Source organism: Coturnix japonica, chromosome 2 (assembly GCF_001577835.2).
Source record: "Coturnix japonica isolate 7356 chromosome 2, Coturnix japonica 2.1, whole genome shotgun sequence".
NCBI lineage: Eukaryota > Metazoa > Chordata > Aves > Galliformes > Phasianidae > Coturnix > Coturnix japonica.
In genome coordinates this window covers 20,566,720-20,586,678 of record NC_029517.1, presented here as the reverse complement: position 1 = coordinate 20,586,678, position 19,959 = coordinate 20,566,720, and the positions used below count along the sequence as shown (strand labels likewise).

The window sequence follows — 19,959 nt, the reverse complement described above, 5'->3', positions numbered from 1 at the left end:
CTATTTTGACAATTTTCTTTTCCTTTTGCCAAGATTTTGAGAAGCTACGTGACAGATACTCATTCTTACTAAATAATTTCTATTAGATATGTTAACATGTTAAGAAAAAAAAGAAGTAATTAATCTACACGCCATATGGTGCTCACAAATTGCTTTAATTACTGTTTTAATGCCTCCCAAAGACAACAAATTGTTTTTATTTTCATTCTGGGGGAAACAGGAGTAAATCAGTCTGTTCAAGAACTCTGTTCAGAACACCGGTTCATGCACGCTCATGAAAAGTTGGGGGAGCATTTTACATCCAGTCGAGCTCTCTTTGGAGACAATAGCCAAGATCAGGATGAGTTACCGAAATATCAACAGTCCATTTGATTACTTAGAGGGTGGTAAATTTTGGAAGGCCAAGTTTTTTCTAAAATTCTTGTACTGCAAGAAGTGTTATTAAGGTACAAGACTGATTAAACAGATCATTTCTTTTTATCAAGCAAATGTCCACCTATACCAATAATAGGGGTTGACAAGTCTTTTCTCGGAATGCTTTAGTTGCTGTTCACAGTGGACAATAAACTATAGCAACAAAAAGGATCAGCTGAGGAATGAGAGGAAAAGAACAGATCAATTCCTGGAATTGCAAATCTGATTCTTGACGGCTCCTGAGACAATATAGCTTTCTGCTGCTTCTTGCCAGCAACGAATTATAGAAATTACAACCCAGTTCCGAAATGGAAGAAATGAGCCATAACATACGAGCCCTGTGAAGCCAAACTTGCCTTATTCTTTTGAGGCATATAATATTAATATAACAAATGTTAAAATACTAATATATTGAGATACTTTTTTTCCTCAAGGGAGGGAGAATGTTAGGAAATGGAAAGAAGATTGTTTCCTTATGAATGGCCATGGGAACACTGCCAAGTAGTGCCTCAGAATGAAATTTTCACAAAACCATTACGATCTTATGAAAAGTTTTGATAGAGAACGGTTCCCTTGCTGTTTTTCACGACCCCATTCCTACACAGCCTAGCAGCATCCTTATAACCCTCCCAGGGTATCTGTCCCTGCTTCTTCTGCCTGTGCATTTTCTTCTTGCCTTCAGGTTTGGCCAGCAGATCAGCCATGCTGGACTCTGGCCTTCTTTTCCTGACTTCTCACACCTGTGGATGGAGAGTTCTTGAGCACTAAGGAAAGCTTCTTGAAAGATCTGCCAGCTCTGATCCACTCCGTTGTCCTTGAGGATAGTTTCCCAGGGGGTTTAGCTGTCTTACTCCCTAAACAGGTAGAAGTTAGCTTTCCAATAAATTTAGCATCTCATTTTACTTCTTGTCTGTCCCATGATCTAAGAAATAATTTCCAGGTATCTATATAACAGAAAGTTTGTGAAGATAGCGGACCCCCCCCCCCCAAATTCATGTGGAATGAGCTGAGATGAAATTACGATAACTGGCTCAGATCACTTCTGCAATCACTACAGCAGGCTATGGGAAAGCAACAGGATACCAAAAATGCCAGTTCTTATGCAGAAGCACTTGGTAGGAGTTCCTAATGACAAACACAAGGAGGAGCAGAGATGAAAGGCCTCACCTGGTACAGAGGCCTAGCAGCCTGCTCGGAGTGTGAAGCCAACAAAAACAATTCAGCACTGCAAGCAGGGTGGGCTTTGCCTTTCATATCAAATGAAAATTTATTTCAAAGTTTGAACTTAGTCTGCATAATGTGATAGACGGCTGCATTAATGAGACCCACAGACTTCAAATGTCAGGAGTATCTTTCAGGTATTCATTAACCAGATCTTTTCCTCCCACCTCAAGTCGCTTTACATCCAGCATAATGACTGCTGCTACTTCTTTAACTCAAAGTAAAATGCCACTTTAAAATTCAGTGAAGACCTGTCTGTGATTTCTGTACTGCACTGAAGCACGGCTTTAGCTTTTTTAATTGCCAGAAGGCCTTCACTGTCACCTCCCAAATCACATGAAGTTTCTCTAGTATCTTTAGCTATCTAAACATCACTGTCTAGACTTGGTAACACTACAAAGTACATTTCTGTTTTCTGTTTTTATTTAGCACTTTATCATCGCTTAAATTCCATGCTGTGGTATTTTAAAACATGTGATTCACTCCTGAATCAGGTTACAATGCATCTGATTATGGAACAGCATAATGTTTTTGTGGTGACTTGCAAAAGCTGTATCACTTTTTCTTACAAAACATTCTTAAACTTATTTAGAAAACTTACTCTATTTCTCCCAACAACTCTATGATGCTTTTATTTAATAATCCAAATATGTGGAGATTTAATCCATATTAGAATGCCTATATTCTGCAACCTAATATTTTTCCGCTATTTAGATTTACATAGGTTACCTTTGTAGAAGATTCAAGAACTGCACAAATACAAATGCTGTGGAATAAGTAGATGTTTCACATTATACTTATTTTCTGAAAGAGGCTGAAACTCTGCATAAATGCAAGGACTGTCAAGCCAGCACCCCTTTTCAAGACCAAAAACTCTCTCTAAAGAGTTAATTTAAAAGTCAGCTTTAGTAGTGAGTAACTATTGCTATGAATTTCTTTCACATAAAATTAAGCTTCATGGAAAAGTACAATAAAACTCTGGTTTTGAGAAGTTATAGAATAAAATCAATATTTATAGAATAAAATCATACTTAGGGTGGAAAAGACCCTTAAAATCATCAAGTCAAACCATCAACCTAAAATGAGAGTGATAAAGTCCTGCCCACTTGCAGGTATCTATATTAAACAAATGATTATGATTAAGACATAGGATGGGTTTAAATCTTTTAAACCATCACTGTGCTAAATAAATCCAATGCACCTCTATGAAAGACCATGCTTCTAACATCAACATCTGCCCTTCTGTGAAAATTATGTGGTAAAAGAGTGTCTAACTATCTCTAAATAAGTCAAACTCTTCAATAAGAAACGCCTTCTGTATGCATCTCTCAATGTTCACTTAAAATACAAGCAAATTTTCTAGAAGAATTTTGTGGCTTCTGTAAACATTGTTTGTGAGGGAAAAAGAAAAACAAAACAATTTTACATAGGGACAATTACTTGTTTGTTGCTAACTTTCTGTGTCTTATAAATGGGTATGACAAACACCAGAGCTAGCAAAGGCAACCATCACCTGACTCTGGAAGCATAAAAAGCATCCCCATGTTTTTCTTTTCTTAATAATTTCCAAAAATCAAAGGAATGCCCAAGGCTGAAAATCCATGACTTTAAGTTCAGAGAAGATGACTAATGTCCAAAGAAGGGTAAATTAATAGGTTTTGTACCCACACGTTCATTATTTGACAGGGTTCCATTTTTACCAATGGTATTTGGTGCGTAACACTTTCAAAGCTCAGTGCCATAGACCCATCTGATCTGGCTTGTAACTTCAGAGGTATAAAAAGCTAAATTTTGCTTGGAAATGTACTGGTAGAATGAAAAAAAAAAATATACTGCATATGGGAAATACCATGTAATCACAAGACAGTCACACTTTTCTTTAGTTACAGCTTCCAGATCTTGCATCAAGCTGTAGCGCTCTACAGAATCCAAACTTGAGGTGACAAACACATGAAAAAAAGTGTTGTAAAAGTGGCAAAAAAGAAATGTCTGTAACATTTACACCTACTACTATCCATATTTGCACAAGAGCAGCAAGAGACTCGAGATAATTAGGCTGTGAATTTGAATAATAAACAACTGACACATTCCCCCACTCTGAGAAACATCAACACAACTATTTCATCAGGTTTTAATAAAAGTAGGGATGAAAACCGCTACATTTATCGTCTGTTTCTCAATGTAGATGCTACAAAATAGACATATTTATAGCCATACACATTTATACATATATAGATTCATGTACACATATAACATATGAAAATATATCTACATCACAAAAATAAAACCAAAATTAAAGCCATTGTAAAGTGAAATTGCAAGGCACTTAGTATACCATATAATGCAAAATGCACTACTTTAAGCAAGGTGTACTAGAAAAGGTATAGCAACAAGGTAATCTAATCTGCACAGGCTTCTCCTTCAGAATATTTCTTCTGGTTCTTGAGTTAGCAAGCTCAGTGAAGTTCAGCTCACTATTTAAAAAGTTAACATTGAGTAAGTGAAATCTAACAGCGTTTTGAGCAAGTATGGATAAGCCACAAGTTACAAAAATACAGAAAAAAGCCAAGCATTTTTACCCAGTCATTTAAGACTATCAACAACAAATTAAACCACAGTTGCTTCCAAACACAGCAGGCCAATACTGATGCATTAAAACCTTGAATAATGATGGATATTTCATTAATATGAACTTCCCCTCCACCCCCTTAAAACATACTGTAACAAATAACTATACTGTTCTAAAAAGCAATTAATCTTTTTTGTCATGACTAATAGCTGTAGAGAAGTATGGACTGGTTTAAATAAGTATTTGCCTGATGTTGACAGCCACACTGAATAACAACAATTATTGATACTTTTATTCATTAGATGGTAGTAGGAAATTATTAGCATTTACAGGTTTTTCTCTCTTTCCTGAAGATTCTTAAGTGTATGGGAAACTGGTAATCACAGCCTGAACCTCTGATTAATCAGCTGAGGCAAGTGTCAGGTCAGCTGTGGGAGCACAGGTGAGGGTAATTCAGCTGTGCTCCCAGAAGGGGTGGAGCTTGACTCCACCTCTTCTAGACTTCATTTAAGGGCTGACCACCACTAAGGCAGCATCTCTTGGAGACTGCTTCAGTGTTTTTCAGCCAGACTGAAAGCTTCTATACTGGTGAGTTTTTCTTATTGATAACCTTTTGAATATTTATCACCATCCTTCTTGTATTATTACCATCTTTGTATTATATTCACCTTACACTTAAGCTTCTCCTACATCCCAAGGATCTGTATGTAATAATAAAAAAAAAATAAAAAAATAGGATTCAGTGACTATTTCTGTTCTAAGGTAAAGAATCTTCTGATAGATTATTATTAAACTCAGCCTATTTATTAAAAACAAACCAAACAAAAACAAAAAAAAAAAACACAAACAAACCCACAAAACTCCAACAATGAAACACCATGGAACCATTACAATTTTTTTTTTAATGTCTTGAGTTCAGCTTACTTCTTGCCTAAGAACTGTTACTAACACTGTCAGAATTCCTGTAAACACTAATAATCTTCTGCTAAAGGAAGGTTCAAGGTTATAACAGTGACTCTTAGGGCTATTGGCAAAATGTGGGAACCAGTGGAGAGGCAAGCACGGATACTGCATTGCTGATAGAAGTCTGCAAAGAGTTAATTATTTTCTCTGAAATCTCAAGTCTTCACAGACATTTTAAGATCTCATATGTCAAGGACTTCACTCTAGCCCCAGATCTTGTATTTTTCCTAATCAGGAATGCCTTCCATTTTTTCCCATTCATATGACTCCTACCAAGTACAGTACATCTGGCAAAATGAATTAAATCAATTTCCTGAGTACTCAAACAATTTCTGCAGATTTTCATAGATAACCACTCATTTGAGGATCAAGTCCAGAGCTCGGTGCATATGAATCAAATCTCAGAGCAACTGAAGGTTCAAATGAAATTCTTTGACTCTGCCAACATTTGCTCTTCCACTTATGGGTTTAACGTAATGTTCAGTACAAAAATACTGCCTAGAACTCAAGCATTGTCTTCAGCTCAATAAAGTCTTAGAATCTGTTTTACTGTATTACTGCAATTTCACTTATTGCCTTCCCAATTACCTTGTTTTCCAAAAGATTATTGGAGTGACTAAAAGTAGGTCACCAGCTGGTCTGACTCCAGCTCTGGACTGACTCACATTAGCGTAGCATCCTACCACCTAAACACATTTAAGAAAGGTATTACATAGATATACATCAACAAGAACTTGCTGTTTTCCTTACTAAAAAAAAGCCAAACATATTGAAAAGTTGTAGTGGCTTTGTGTCAACTATTATGACTGAGTATGACTTTCTGCAGAAGTAACCTTTGGCTTGGTACAACAAAGACAACCAAGAGGGACGATGCACAGGAGTGTCAAAGGGATACAAAGGAATTGTGGAGCACAGATACAAACTATGCTAAAAGCAATGGACACAAAACTTGGCCAGCCTTTCCAGTGGACCAAAACCAATCATGCTTTATGCAAGGTTCTAAAGCCTGTTAGAAGGGGCAGCAACACCAAAACACAGAATTAAATCAATCCTCATATGAGAAGGTATCAAGATCTTTAAGTTACCTTTAACTGATGAGTGACTGGATTTCATTTTTGGGTGACCTCAGCTTGGCCTGCTGGACGGCTAGGAATGCTGCTTCCATGATTCCATGCCACTTCTGGCTTCTATTTCAGTATTTTAAGTAAGATTTTAAAAGAAGAAGAGTTGTGTGCCAAATTAGAGCAGCTTCCAACTGAACTGGCTGCTTACCAGCAACTTTTGTGACTTGAAGCCTTCTGTAATGCAAAATCTGTATGATATTCATCACTTTCTCTGGCCCCTCACCCTATTTATTTCTTTAGAGCTAGAACCAATTCCCAAACTTTGGTGTGATCTTCTCAGCTTTCTTTCCAAATACATCCTTTGAACTCGTTTTCTTTTTTTTTTTTTCTAAAAAGACTGCCCACATGGAATGCTCTTCTCAAGTAGCTGAGATTATTTTAGATTGGTTTAAAAAATTGTCAGATGAAATAATAACCATGAAGCTACCAAGGAATGGGTTCATCTTTACTATTTAAACACAAAGCTTTGTATTTCTGAGCAGTGACTGTTATCTTCCTATCAGCTTGTAAATCATCTTGCAGTGTATGACATCTAGTGTTGATATTATTTATATAGAAGCAATGATGGAATTACACCGCCAGTACTAGCAGGTTTTTTATCCCTTCTATTCTTTCTACAATAGCGAATGTATTACAAAGGTTGTCTCATCTTCCTCTCTCCTTTCTTTCAGAAAAACCCATTCAATCTGCGTGTTGCTTGATGTTTAATGACATCAATAGCAGAGGCTTTTTATTTCCCTTAAATATCTCAATGAAGTGATTTTATTTAAATTGGAAAATGTATGAATTTTAAACATTGACTCATCCACAGTCTATATATAATGTCACTGAATACGTTAGCTGGATATAGCATTTAGCAATGAAAGTCTGTCAGATTTCTGTTTATCAGATACTCCAAGTCTCCCAGCCATCATTCCTATAACTACTGAGCCAGTAGACCGCTCTGCTGATGAAGCCATGTGTTTCCAACTCCAGGGTTAGGCCACTTGACACAATGAGTCAGCAGGTACCAGCCACCTTGACAATCACAAACACTACGTGGAAACAAAACTTAGTCACCCTGGTAAAAAGGACCAAAAAAGCTATACTCTGCTTCTTTACGGCTCAAAAGTAATTCTACTTTGACTGTGATCAAATAATTGCAGGATTCTATTAAGGAAAAAAATAACACTGAATAAAGAATCTTTATAAATGTACTGTATTCATACATGTCACCAATGAGGGATCTTATTTTTACAGTATTAGATTTTCAAGAAAAGGAAAATAAGTATAATATGGTAACAGGTTATACAGGTTAATAACAGGTTAATAGCATAACATAAATAGTCTTTAAGTGCAGGGAAGAGCACATAACCTGATGACTTTGGTTTTATAAAAGTTGCAGAAAATCCTGGTAACAAGGAGAAGTAGTATCTAAATACACTCAACAGAAGCATCTGTAACTAGAGAGCAAAAATACCTTTTGCTTTGTTTCAGCGGGATTCATCCCAATTTCTAGACTCTTCTGTAACTGGAAACCTTCGCTTTTAATGCTCTGGAAACAAAAGCAGCTTCACAAGCTGTTGCTGTCTCATTGCTTCTATTTACTTCTCCCCGTGTTCTGCTGAGGACCAGTAGTAACTGCTCCAAATGAGCCAGTTTGGGCTTGAATGCTCAAAAAGAGCTAAGATGTAGCTGTATAAAGGGCCTGAACATGAGGAAAAGCTTCTTTACCCTGAGGACACAGAGCACTGGCACAGGTTGCCCAGAGAAGCTGTGGAGTCTCCCTTCTCTGGAGATCTTCAGATCCTGCCAGGAGACGATGCTGCGCAATGTGCCCTGGGTGGCCCTGCTTGAAGAGGGGGTTGAACAAGATTACCTCCAGGGATCCCTTCCACTCAGTCTCTTTATGTGCCTGAATATGATAAAAAATACTTAAAAAATAATAATCTGTCATAGATTCAAAAGGCTCCCAAGTTAAACTACGACAATGAAAGTCACACCACAACATATGCTGCAGAATTACAGGTTATCTAAGAAGGTGCTCTTTGTCTGCACTGTTTTATATCCAGTCACTTATCACAATTAAAACTATCTTTCTGAATAAGAATCAAGACTTTCATTCATAATGGACTATGATAAATCTTAATAGTGGAATAAAATCAATGTGTATGTTGCACAAAGCTCTCAAATTCAAAGTGCTACATATGCTTTTATGTTTTTGATGGTTATGTAACTTCTTATTTTACTTCCAAAAGTCTTGTCCATTATCCACTGATGACTACCTATTAATTAAACTGTGATGAACAAAATCTGAATGGCAAATCTGAATAGTTACGGTTTTGTAACACAGATGACCTTTCTGAACCAGGAAGGTTTCTATTAGAAACCAAGGCAAACTTCTCTGAAAGTCAATGCTGAATTTAAGTAGCTACACCAGATATCCACAGACTGTAACAGAAAATCACTGAGTGAATGGCACTCAAATTGTTCTCATGATATTTACAATATAGTCCAGGAAAGAAAACTTGAAATTTTTGATCCTTCCAAAATGGAAAGTAAAATGGAAAGTAAAACCCTGTGGCTTTCTAGAGAGATGTTAAGGTGCATTTTTTCTCTTTGTTCCTTCCTGTTTTTAATAAAAGGCCACAGCATGACTGGGGCTGTCAAATCCAAAAGCTCATGGGAGGCAAGGCTGCTGTGGCTCCCCAGATGGAGCCTCAAACAGAGGTGAGGCCATGCGCGTATCACATTCATGCACGTGCATGCAATATGTGTATATTACATGTGGATCCACACAGACAGAAACACTCACACAAACAGCAGTGAGGGTCCAGTGTGAGCAGTGTGAGCACAAACAGCATCAATGATCCATATACCATTCCACTCTATTGTTGAGCAGGATGAAGGTCCAACAATGGGCAAAATATACAAATGAACAGCACTGATCCTGACTTACTGACTTACCCTCAGTAAGCAGCCTTGGATGCTGTTGATCCTGTAACTGGCTCTGGATGGCCTGGTTCTTCCAATTACCTTACACACCCATGCACATGTGATGCAGGTCCCCAGTAATGTGCTTCAGGCACTCAAAAACTCCCAGCACCTCATGCACTTAAGGACATATGCAGATTGATCTCTCTGCCTCCTGACTGACCTGCACACAGCTCCCAAGGCACTGACCCTACTTGCTGGCTCCTCCAGCTTGATCCCCATTAGTGACAGTACACTGACATTCATACTGATATAACATGCACGTGTTCTGGTCTTTCCAGCTTGCTGGCACCACAGGCTCAGGGACTTCAGCTGTTGGCGCTTAGGCCTCTACAAAAAAACATGCACAAGACACAGAGTCCCATCACACAGAGCAACACTTAGAAACAGCATATAATGAGGTCAGAATGGACAGCAGAGACCAGGCACAGGACATGGGCAAACACATCAACCAGCCAGTTGGTTGGGCACACAAAATGAGCCACTGGGAACCACTGAATCCTACACAGCCTTTGGGAGTTTCATGTGGTACTCTGAATGTTCTCGTTTGTGCTAACTAGTCACAATCAGCAGTTTTTGTTTCTTAAACATTAAATGCTCAGTAAAAGAAGGAGATCTGTCAGCTAAACATTATTTTGGGCTGCAGACCAAATAAAAGTTTTATATTAACTGAATGCCTACCTATTTTCCCTTTATTTTATTTTATTTCAACTTCTCTAATATATCAAAGCTTTCTATAATACTCATGAAAAATTACCACAGGTACAAACGTAGTATTTTAACACATTCTTGCTGAATCTAGTGAAAGGAAAATACATTAATTGCTCGTTTACACAGTTATACAAATAAGTGTGGGGCTACTGCACGGTTATACACTACATGCAGTTTCTAGACTGTAAAAGCTAGATGAAAAACACAGCAACTGGATGACTCAGATTGCTGACCTGGTGTAAAACAACTGCGTGATTAAAAACATTTGAGGAATTTTTCTGAGTGTATTTCTGCCAGTAGAGTTTGTGCTGGATTATATAAAGGCAGGTCAGCAGAAGAGTTTTACTTCGAGACCTTTTAACCTCTTCTCCAGATTCTTCTGTTAGTTCACTTCTAAGATGATTACACCAGGATGTCCTCAGTTCTCCTTCATCATAAACACAGTGTCTGTGCTTTCACTGAGCCTTTCAACTGCCACCACCAGCTATCAGACAATCAGGGTGTCTGGCCATTTGTTTTAGTACAGGGCAGCAACACTATCAGACAAGCTATTTCTGAGCATCATTCTGAACTACATGTAAGCGTAGCCACAGATTCCCAAATATTTAAAATGTTCCATAAATAAATATACAGTACCATAAGCATTGTGAACATCCCATAATAGCAAATCTCTCTCTAAACATATACAGATTAAAAATCGTTTATATTTAGCTACTGTACCCCATCTGTAAATCAAAGTATTCATTTCAGTATTCCAGTTATTTAATCTTTCCCTGTATCCACATGAAGAGGCTTAAGTGGGAATCATTTGTGTCCTTCCTAGCACCAACTCAGTAAACAGGCACACTGCAAGTCCTACCATTTCTTTTAGATAAAAAGGCATATTCTTTTTAGTGTAGTATCTGTCACAGATGATTTTTGAACAAATTAGTTACAAGGACAGCAGAAAAACAAGCAGGAAAAAGAACCTCAACAAAACAGTAATTCCAACAGCACAGGTTTTTAGTAGCAGACACCAGCAAACACAGATACCTTCACAGTATTTATTAGCAAAAAAAAACGTACTGCAAATATTGGACACAAACTAGGAAAATGAATGATTCATCATTTGTTTATAATGTGTGCAAAATAAAACTGAGTTTTCCTGTGAGACTTTGAAGCCATGTAGCTAGAAGTAAAATGTCATTTCTAAATTACTAATTATTTTTAATGCAAAGCAGTTATTCTAAATCTCATCATAATGGCAAAATATGAATTAACTAATGGATTGCTCAGCAGTCAGTAATTGTGACTCCATTTCTTTCCATATATGCAAACAACTTCATATATTCTTTTAATGAGGCTGTGTTTTCTTAAATTGAGAGAACCAACCTGTAAATTTCAGACAGAAAAATCACATGAAATGTAAATAAAATCTGGATGCTATTTTGTAGCATGTTTATCTAAGTTTTTGCTACAATTGAAGAATCAGAAATGAGAATGTTTTGAGGATACTAGGAAATTTTAAAATGACTCAACAGTGAAATTAAAGGATCAATTAAGCGGGAGAGAAGAGAAAAATATTTAGCAAAAAATCAAGGCAGATGAGAAATCATGAAGCATAAAAAACTGAAGAAAAAAATACAGTGGCAGGCCTGGCAAGTGGCTTGTAGCTTCAGCACAGAACAAACCACAGGCGCATCATTTGTAGATATAAGGACAGAGATAAAACATATATTAACAGTAGGATAGTTCAGCAGAGGTCTCTGTTCCATTTCCTAAAGTAAGTAGGAGGCTATTAATGAAATTCTCTCTAACTCATTATTGACCTGGTTTCATCTGGGACTGAGTTGCTTATACTTTCAAAGTGTTTGGTATGATGCCATGCATTGGCCTCAGGAGAAAAACAATGTTGACAATATAGAGATGTTCTGGGTGTGGTTGAGTGGTGCTGTGAGGAACCAATGACATTTACATTTTTCAGCTTCTCCTATTGTCCTGCCAGTGAGAGGGGCTGAGGGGGGGCACAAGGTGCTGGGGGAGGACAGAACCAGGACAGCTGACCTAAATTGGCCAAAGGGATATTCCATACCATATGACATCATGCAAAAAAACTTGAAAAACAGTGGGGAGTTGGCTGGGTGGACAGCCCTTGCTTGGGGACTAGTTGGGTTAAACCACAACTACCTACTGAAGAAAAGGTTCAACAATGTTTACTCAGAATTAAATTCATGAAATACTAGGCTGGAACAGCTTGTACGTGTGATCTCTGGACATGGATAAGATGTGAAACTCCATGATGTTAATCTTTAATTGGTCTTAGATCACTGACAAAAATAGGCAAGGATGGAAGCAGCTAACATTAGAGACTGCTGTATGTATTGACCAGCAATAACACATTTGCTAATATTCAAATTTGCTGCTATTATCCAAAATGGAAAATATAACTGGGTAATAAAGAATAAATACATATTGTCCCATCTGAAAGTCTACACAATCAGCGTGGTAACCATTCATTATGACACAAAATGACTCCTTTAAAACAGGAAAACACAAAGGTTCCTTCCTACCCAGACCAATCTATGATCAAGAACAGTAAAACAGTCATTATTTTCAAAGAGCCGTGGTATAGGAGTCTTCAGGAAGCAATCTGAAATTGTCTACATTAATGTTATGGAGAGAGAAGACAAAGACACTAAAAATAAAATTAAAATCTGTTATGCCAGACTAGGATTATAGGCTAATTTGTTTGGTTTTCTACTACTATTTGAAAATGTCACAAATTCTGCTGTAACACACGTACATAAATACATTCATATGCACACATGCAGTATTTATAACCTACCTAAAACTCTGGAATTTCTTAGATCAGTTATTGAGACCAAAAAAATACTGAATTCCACTCACCCCAGGATACGGTTCATTCCATGCCTAGCAGCATAATGGAGTGGAGTATTGTGCTGGTAAGTTTCTCCATAAGAAGTATTTGGGTCAAGAGTTTCTTTCAGTTGAGGGTTGCTCTCATATATTTGGCAGGCCAGATTTTCATCTCCGTTTATAAGAGCTTTGCGGAATTTGGTGGTTGTATTTCCCATGTTGCTATTCTAGCTATCGATGGCAATCTTTCCTTTCCCCTTCATCCACTTGTTGTGAGGTTCTGTAACATGCTTCACAGCCTAAAAAGACAAACAGTATGGTAGTTATTTTGTAAAGCACTCCTTCTCAGATGAATTAACCTAGAGCTGCAGCACTGTAAGCACGCACGTGAAGAGTACTTAGGGCCTAAAACCTCTGCTCAGGAATTCCTGAAGTCCTTATAGGTAGGATACACACAAATTCCCAGTTATTCACAGATTATTTCCCTATTGTGTATTTTCATTACAGATACTCTTCAAACATATAGAAAATATAAAGAGGACCAGTATACATCTGTATTAACAGACATGGATGAAAAGTTAATTTCCATGAAAGAGAAGCAAATAAGAAACTAGAAGTGATTTCAAAACATAGCACAACCAAAGACAAATCCTTCAATAGAGGTAAAATTCTTCAAAATCATGCAAGAAACTCGACCTCAGTTTAACTGTTACTTAAAGAACAGCAGGTAAAATACACTTGAAGGACCTATGCATATGTAGGTGGGTGAAAACAACACTTTTTTGTGCTGGACGGATCAATACACACAGACACAGGAATCATTACAGCCCCATCCTAACAGTTGTGCTAAGGAGATTCTTTAAAACATAAAGCTCACTTTTAAAACAACAGCTGCAGAATGACAGTGACTGGGTCCATACAATGCTAGGCAGCACTGCCAGTTGTTGTGCTCTACAATCTCTTGCATTTACCTGATGTGGGGGACCAGCAGACCACACTTATACGAGGACTGGGCAAGCAGAGTGTCTGAGCTCAGGAGATAGGATAGGAGAAGCTTATCGAGCAGTCTGAATGGGCATGCTCTGTTTTGTGTCAGGGGGACAGAAAGGGGACTCAGAACCAAGCAGCAGCTGGTAGCTCAGTGAACCTTCGGGAGGTCTGTTGTGCATGAGTCACCACATGCAGACCGCTCCATGCCAGATCCTTCCCCCACAGCATACACTCTGAGATGCAAATATGCCAGGCACAGCACGATAGGACACTGGAATTGATTGTGTTGGGAATGTACAATCAGGCAGGACAGGAGCTGATACGCACCCACTCCCTTGTATTCTACTCAACAAGTGTAATGACTACTTGGCAAACAAAAGAACTACCTCAAACTTCTGCATTTGCTTGTCTGCACAGTTACTGGTGCCCAGGCCAGCTCTATACAGAAAAAAAATCAGATGAATGTAAAGGGTCTAAAGCTGCAGAAAGTCTCAGGGAATTGTGATGTGAATGAAATGCATGTGAGAGGGATTTGGGGAACTCTAAGGAAAAGCTGCAATGCTATACTTTTGTTCCCACAGAAATGTTCTCTCATGAGTTGCTTTCAACTACTACTGTGGACTTGCACATCACATTAACAGCAAACGTATCAAAGGGCAGGAAGAGCACACATGCACACCTTTACTGGGCATCTTTGTATGGCTGCAGTTTGCTCAGATTCTGTACTACATGAGTGCAACTTTCTGCAGTTCTGCAGTTACTCTAATGGGTCACTTGGTGAAGATAAGGGAAAACACCCTCATGTCACCAGGGTATATGGCAGCCTGGGCCACCCTAGAAGGAGAACAATGACTGTGGTGGCCTCTATTTTAGTCCTCTTTCCCTTCAAATCTCCAGTGAAGCAATCCCCATTTTGGATTAGTTGTGCCCTACTGCTTGATGCCACCATGGGATGACTGGTCTGCTACAGCAGCTGACCCAGCACGCTGAGCATGTTGCCCTGTGATCTCCCCTAAAGTCAGGGGCAAGCCCCTGTGAAGCAGTTGGACATTCACATCACAAGGTATAAGCAGGTATTCTGAAAGCAGAAGCACGTCTATTGTACAGGCAAGCCAAAGCCCAACATGAATACTGTAGCATTTGGTATCTTCCTGTTGTCTCTGTATTTTATAACATAAGCATGCAGATACTACATTCATGTTTTTCAAGAAAGTCCCTCTATGTTCAAATTACCATGTCACAGCTTCTGGTACTTCAGATCGGTGTGCTTCCAGATAACACAAACAACTACATTACTGTGAATATTCAATAGTTGTAGGCTTTAATAAAATACAGTAAACATCATGGAAAAACCTCTCTTTTCAATAAAGCAGCAGTGCATATTACCCTCTACATAAAAACAAAATAAAGCCCAAAGCTTTCAGGAGCTGAGATCTTAAAAATAACTTGAGAGAATGACTTCCAGTCACATTTGTTAATGAGGAAAGCTTATGATGTTACAGTATCTGCTAATCCCTATCGACTACCAACAGCTCTCGAGACTACAAACCAGACAAGAAAACATGTCTTTTCTTCAAAACTTCAGGCAAATCAATAATGCAGATCCCACCGGTGCCCTCAAAGAGCAAAAACGCACAGTAAACTTCTTGTATCATTAGGAGGTATCAGCATCAGTTGCTGTGCACTTATTTCTGGAACTCAGCACATGGATAGCTTCCGTCAGCTGCAGAACATGCTGCCTCTTGCCCCACCTGGCACATTAAACAAACCTGGCTATGGGCAAGCGAGGCTGCTAAGAGACTATAAGGAGATACGGGGCCATGAGGGAACCTGAGAAGAGGCTGGAGCACAGTGAGATTGCTGAGATCCTGAAGCAGAAATCTGTGTGTATTTGGACAGAGGGCTGGGAATGCATGGAGGAACTGAGAGCTTGAGTAGGGTGGATGCAGTATAGAAATGGCAGAAATTTAAACTTCATTACTGCACGCTGAGAGATCTATTTATTTTTTGATGTAGTACGGATATAGTACACGGTAGAACAGTCTTCAAAAATGAATAATATAAAAGACGTAAGCACACTGCTCAAAATATTATGTACATTACCATAACATCTGGCAAATTCAGGAATATGCAGCAAGTACTGCAAAACTGACATCTGCTAACCTAAAAAAAGCCCTACAGCCTATGTGCACACATAAGGGCTATATATGATACAAACAAGATACAGAAAGGTGAGCAACATAATACAGTCAAATACTGCTCTACATGTACGGACCACTCTCCAAATCTCAAGACTCTCAGAGTCAAAGGAAAGCAAAAATATCAAGGATTATAAAACAGAGCAATGATGTGGCTTTGAATAGACAAGAAGAACTTTTCCCAAAACCAAGAATCAGCAAGAGGTATTGAAAATGTAGCAAATGGCTAATGCAACTATAATCATCATATTATTAAAAGAAAATTAAATATGATAGAATGGGGACAGTGCATGAAAGCACTTCAGGTGAAAGCAAACAGCTTCTATTTGATGTGATAGCAAGAAACCAATCTCTGGAAGAGCACAAGGAGAGAAGTGACAGGGTCAAAACTAATCCAGAAAACAACTCCCTATTTAAAATACAGGATACTATAAACTGTGCTAATGTCTTCCAGCTTCATTCAATATCCAAAAGGACATTCATCTTTCTCACTCAGCCTTTTATGCCTCAAAAATCTGGTGGGCCACAGTGTGGTTTTCTTTTCTGCATTAGCCATTAAATGTGTCAGTACAAATACCCTGTGGGTACACAGGGGCAAAGCTGCCTTTGTACGCTGCCAGTAAGAGACGCCTCCCAGCACCTCATGAAGTCAGAAGAAACCAACACCCAACAGCTGTTGCCTCTCTCAAGCTGCTGAGTGCTTGCTGGATATTCCAGGTCTGCCTGCCTGTGGTCGCCAGCTTGGCTCCTAGCAAACAGACCGACCGCTTCAGAGTTCAAAGGAGGCCTTGCTCCAGCTGAAGGAAGAAAAGGACAAAACATGAGCTGATACAGCAAACTTCTGCATCTGAGAATGGCTGAAAGGGGCCCAGGCTGTCTTAGTTGTTGTTTCTTTTTCTTTCAGTTAGAGGCTTCCAATCCATTATGTGCTCTCAGAGGACAGTAAGCTAACAAGGCCAGCACTAGAACCAGGCAGTAATTCATCCCAGAAAGGAAACTTAGTTTGCTCTTTCAACCCCTCCTCTCATGTGTCTGAAGGTAAAGGGCACGCAGTACGTGTGTATCCTCCCAAAAGAGATGGGGCCTGGAAGGCCCAGCCAGGTCATGGCCTCAAGGACTGGGAAGCTGCACACAGGAGAGGCTTTAAGGCTGGCTCATCAGCTCCCACCTGCACTGTCAGGGTTGCTGTTCTTGCTCTGGTTTGCATAAATTCAGCATAAGAAATTCCTAGGCTATTTTTTAATTTGTTGTATTACAAAAACATTGCAGTATAACAAAAATGACAATACAAAAATGACAGTTTTCAAATATTTTACCTTAATTCAATGAGACCCTAGCAGAGTTTTATATGACAAAGACCTGTTTGGTAGGCAGATCTGTTTGCTGCATTTTAAAGTTCTATGATAATAAAAGAGCTGTATCATAGCCTTTATTGTACTACTTATTGTCACCATCATTGTAACATTTATAGCAATTGAAATATCATTTCTACCTTTAATCCAAAGAGTACAGGAAAAACTAAATGCAGTGTTTGCTTACTACATCCCTTCACTCTTGTTTCAGAGTTTCAAACATCAACCATCTTATTTAAAATAAGAGACTGTTTTACTACTCTGTCATTCCCAAATAAGAGTTCCAACTTAAAGCACAAAACCAAAAGTCACTTATTACTTTAAAGTCTGAAGATTCTTACAAAGTCAAACAGGAGCATCGCACTTCTCTGCTTTGGCACAGAACTGTAAAACTGCTATGGACTTATTAGCAACACTGCTAAAAGCAGCACTTTGATACCACAGCTCCATAAATATTTAACAGAGATGGACACTCCCACAGGAGCCTGAAGAACAAGTGTAAGATCAAAAAAGAGCGAGTACAGAAAGAGGTGGGCAGCTGAAGGCACAAATGCAATTTGGTTGCAGTTGCACCAGCTGCCCAATTATTGATTTTTTCATGGGCAACATGATGTTAGTGAGTCTGAAGGAGGACAGTTTGAATGGCTTTACCGGATTTCAGAAGTAGCTCCTGCCTAGAAATAGAGCCAGGCTGCTTGCTCAAAATTCATAACAAATATTGTATGAGAGGGATCAAACAGCTATTTTTGAAACTCCTTACTTCTAACACTCATTAAAGAGCAATGTATTCAATAAACAAGACCTTCTTGAGATGACACGTCTCTAAATTTACATCTGACTGGCTTTAATACTGAAGCAAGTTTTCTTGCTGAACGTAGCACTTAGCATGTGATCGTACAGCAGCAGTGTCCTATCCTGGGAGATCAGGGAAGGGAAAGGGAGACATACTGTACTACATAGCACTGCTTAGCAAACTTAGCAAACTCAGTAAAAAATACTGTGGTTTAACTGCAATAAGAAAATGCTGAATACTTCTTGCACAAAAAAAAAAAGTAAAAATCTTTATATAACAAGCAAAAATAATCAGTAGAACTTGACATCATTTAAACACTTTGTAATTGAACACTGTAACCCTGAAAAGTTGGAATACAATTTGTAGGAACAAACAAACAAGCAAACCATATTTTGTAATCAAAAGTATTTTTTTCATGTAAATTATAAGAACCTGATGGTGAAGAAGACAGACATTACAGTCACTAACAACTATATCTTGATACTATCAAAATACTATCAAAATTACTAAAATTGGTCTATGTACCATTTCTTATGCCCTTGCAAAGACAACTGATAATGAATTGCCAAGACAGAAGGATAATGCTGAAAACACAAAATATTCTGCATTCTAAAGGCATATTCTGTTCTAAGCACAGTTAGCTCCAAAGGTAACTATTTTATTTGCTTTGGATACTGCAGTTAACCAGCCCGGTTTTAAAAGGTGAGTTTGTAAAATATTTCCTGCAGTCTGCCCTGCATTACAAATCAAATCATTTGCAGAAGGGAATCATGAACAGCTTCATGTTTTAGGAAAAAGACAAGTAACCCGTTATATTTAGAGTGCTGCACCACGATGCTGGTGATCTTCACTACTGGGACGTTCCAACACGTTCCAATCTACAGAATCAAGTTATAGAAAAGAGCTACTTTATTTTATTTTTTAAACTAACTTGGCTTTGTTGTTGCTGTTGTTTTACACTGAAATATTCCAAGGTTTGTGCCAAAAGAGCTTAAGTCATCATGAAATAATGGAAGCATCTTATCCACTTGAAACCTTCTGAATGGAGCTTAACTTTGTCAAACTCAGTTTTATGTTTAACATGCTAAAATACAGATCAAACAATATCTGAACACAGAAAACCATATGCAACTATAAGTGCCTTAAACCTTTGTAGAAAGAAAACCAATATATACCTTCTCTTTGTTTTAAATACCAAGGTTGAAAGTAACAAATTTTTCCTGCTGGTACTTGTGTACATTCTGAGAAGGCTTAAAGTTATGGCTGAAGTTGGTAGTTTGAGACTTCAGCTTGCTAACTCAGGCACAAAGACTTCAATCCAGGTAGAAGATTTCCTTCCAGACACACTTCTTTTGCTTGTGCCCAACTCGGGTTTATGGAGAAGAAATAATCTTAAGCAGGGCTCTGGCTTCCTTTGCCTTGATACACTGTCAGCTATGTGATCCAGACAAATGTAGCAGAGATTAGAAGCAGGTATAACTTTATAGAAACAAAACTACATTTTGTAGCTAAAGTAATTGCTACATGAATTTCCATGGTGTTGTCTGCAGTACTTACATTCTTCATCATCAAAATGAAATGTGGCAAACCCACTGGGAGTAGGTAAATAAATATAAGGTAGGATATGATACTGTAGAGCACAGTGTTCGTGCAGATTGCCAAAACAATAATAAAAATCTAATGGCGCAGTTTAAAAGGTGCATCTGTTTCCATCCTTTTTTTGTATCCTAAGAGAGCAAAAGTTCAGTAAAACATAATAGAATTATCATTCTGTAACTGCAGCCTGGAGTATGAA

The 19,959-nt window shown here is 38.2% G+C and overlaps 1 protein-coding gene across 5 annotated transcripts in view; it reads right to left on the bottom strand.

Moving 5' to 3' along the window:
• The window catches only part of ANKIB1 (ankyrin repeat and IBR domain containing 1), a 77,064-nt gene that overhangs the window by 37,726 nt on the left and 19,379 nt on the right, over positions 1-19,959 (bottom strand). For 4 of the 5 annotated variants that reach the window (XM_015853346.2, XM_015853344.2, XM_015853348.2 and 1 more), the window contains exon 2: positions 12,862-13,130. In XM_015853346.2, the coding sequence (XP_015708832.1) occupies positions 12,862-13,049 (188 nt within the window). In that variant the 5' untranslated portion in view covers positions 13,050-13,130. Of the gene's footprint in view, positions 1-12,861; positions 13,131-13,802; positions 13,916-19,959 lie in introns of those variants that run through there. The other variant, XM_015853345.2, reaches the window with a different exon arrangement.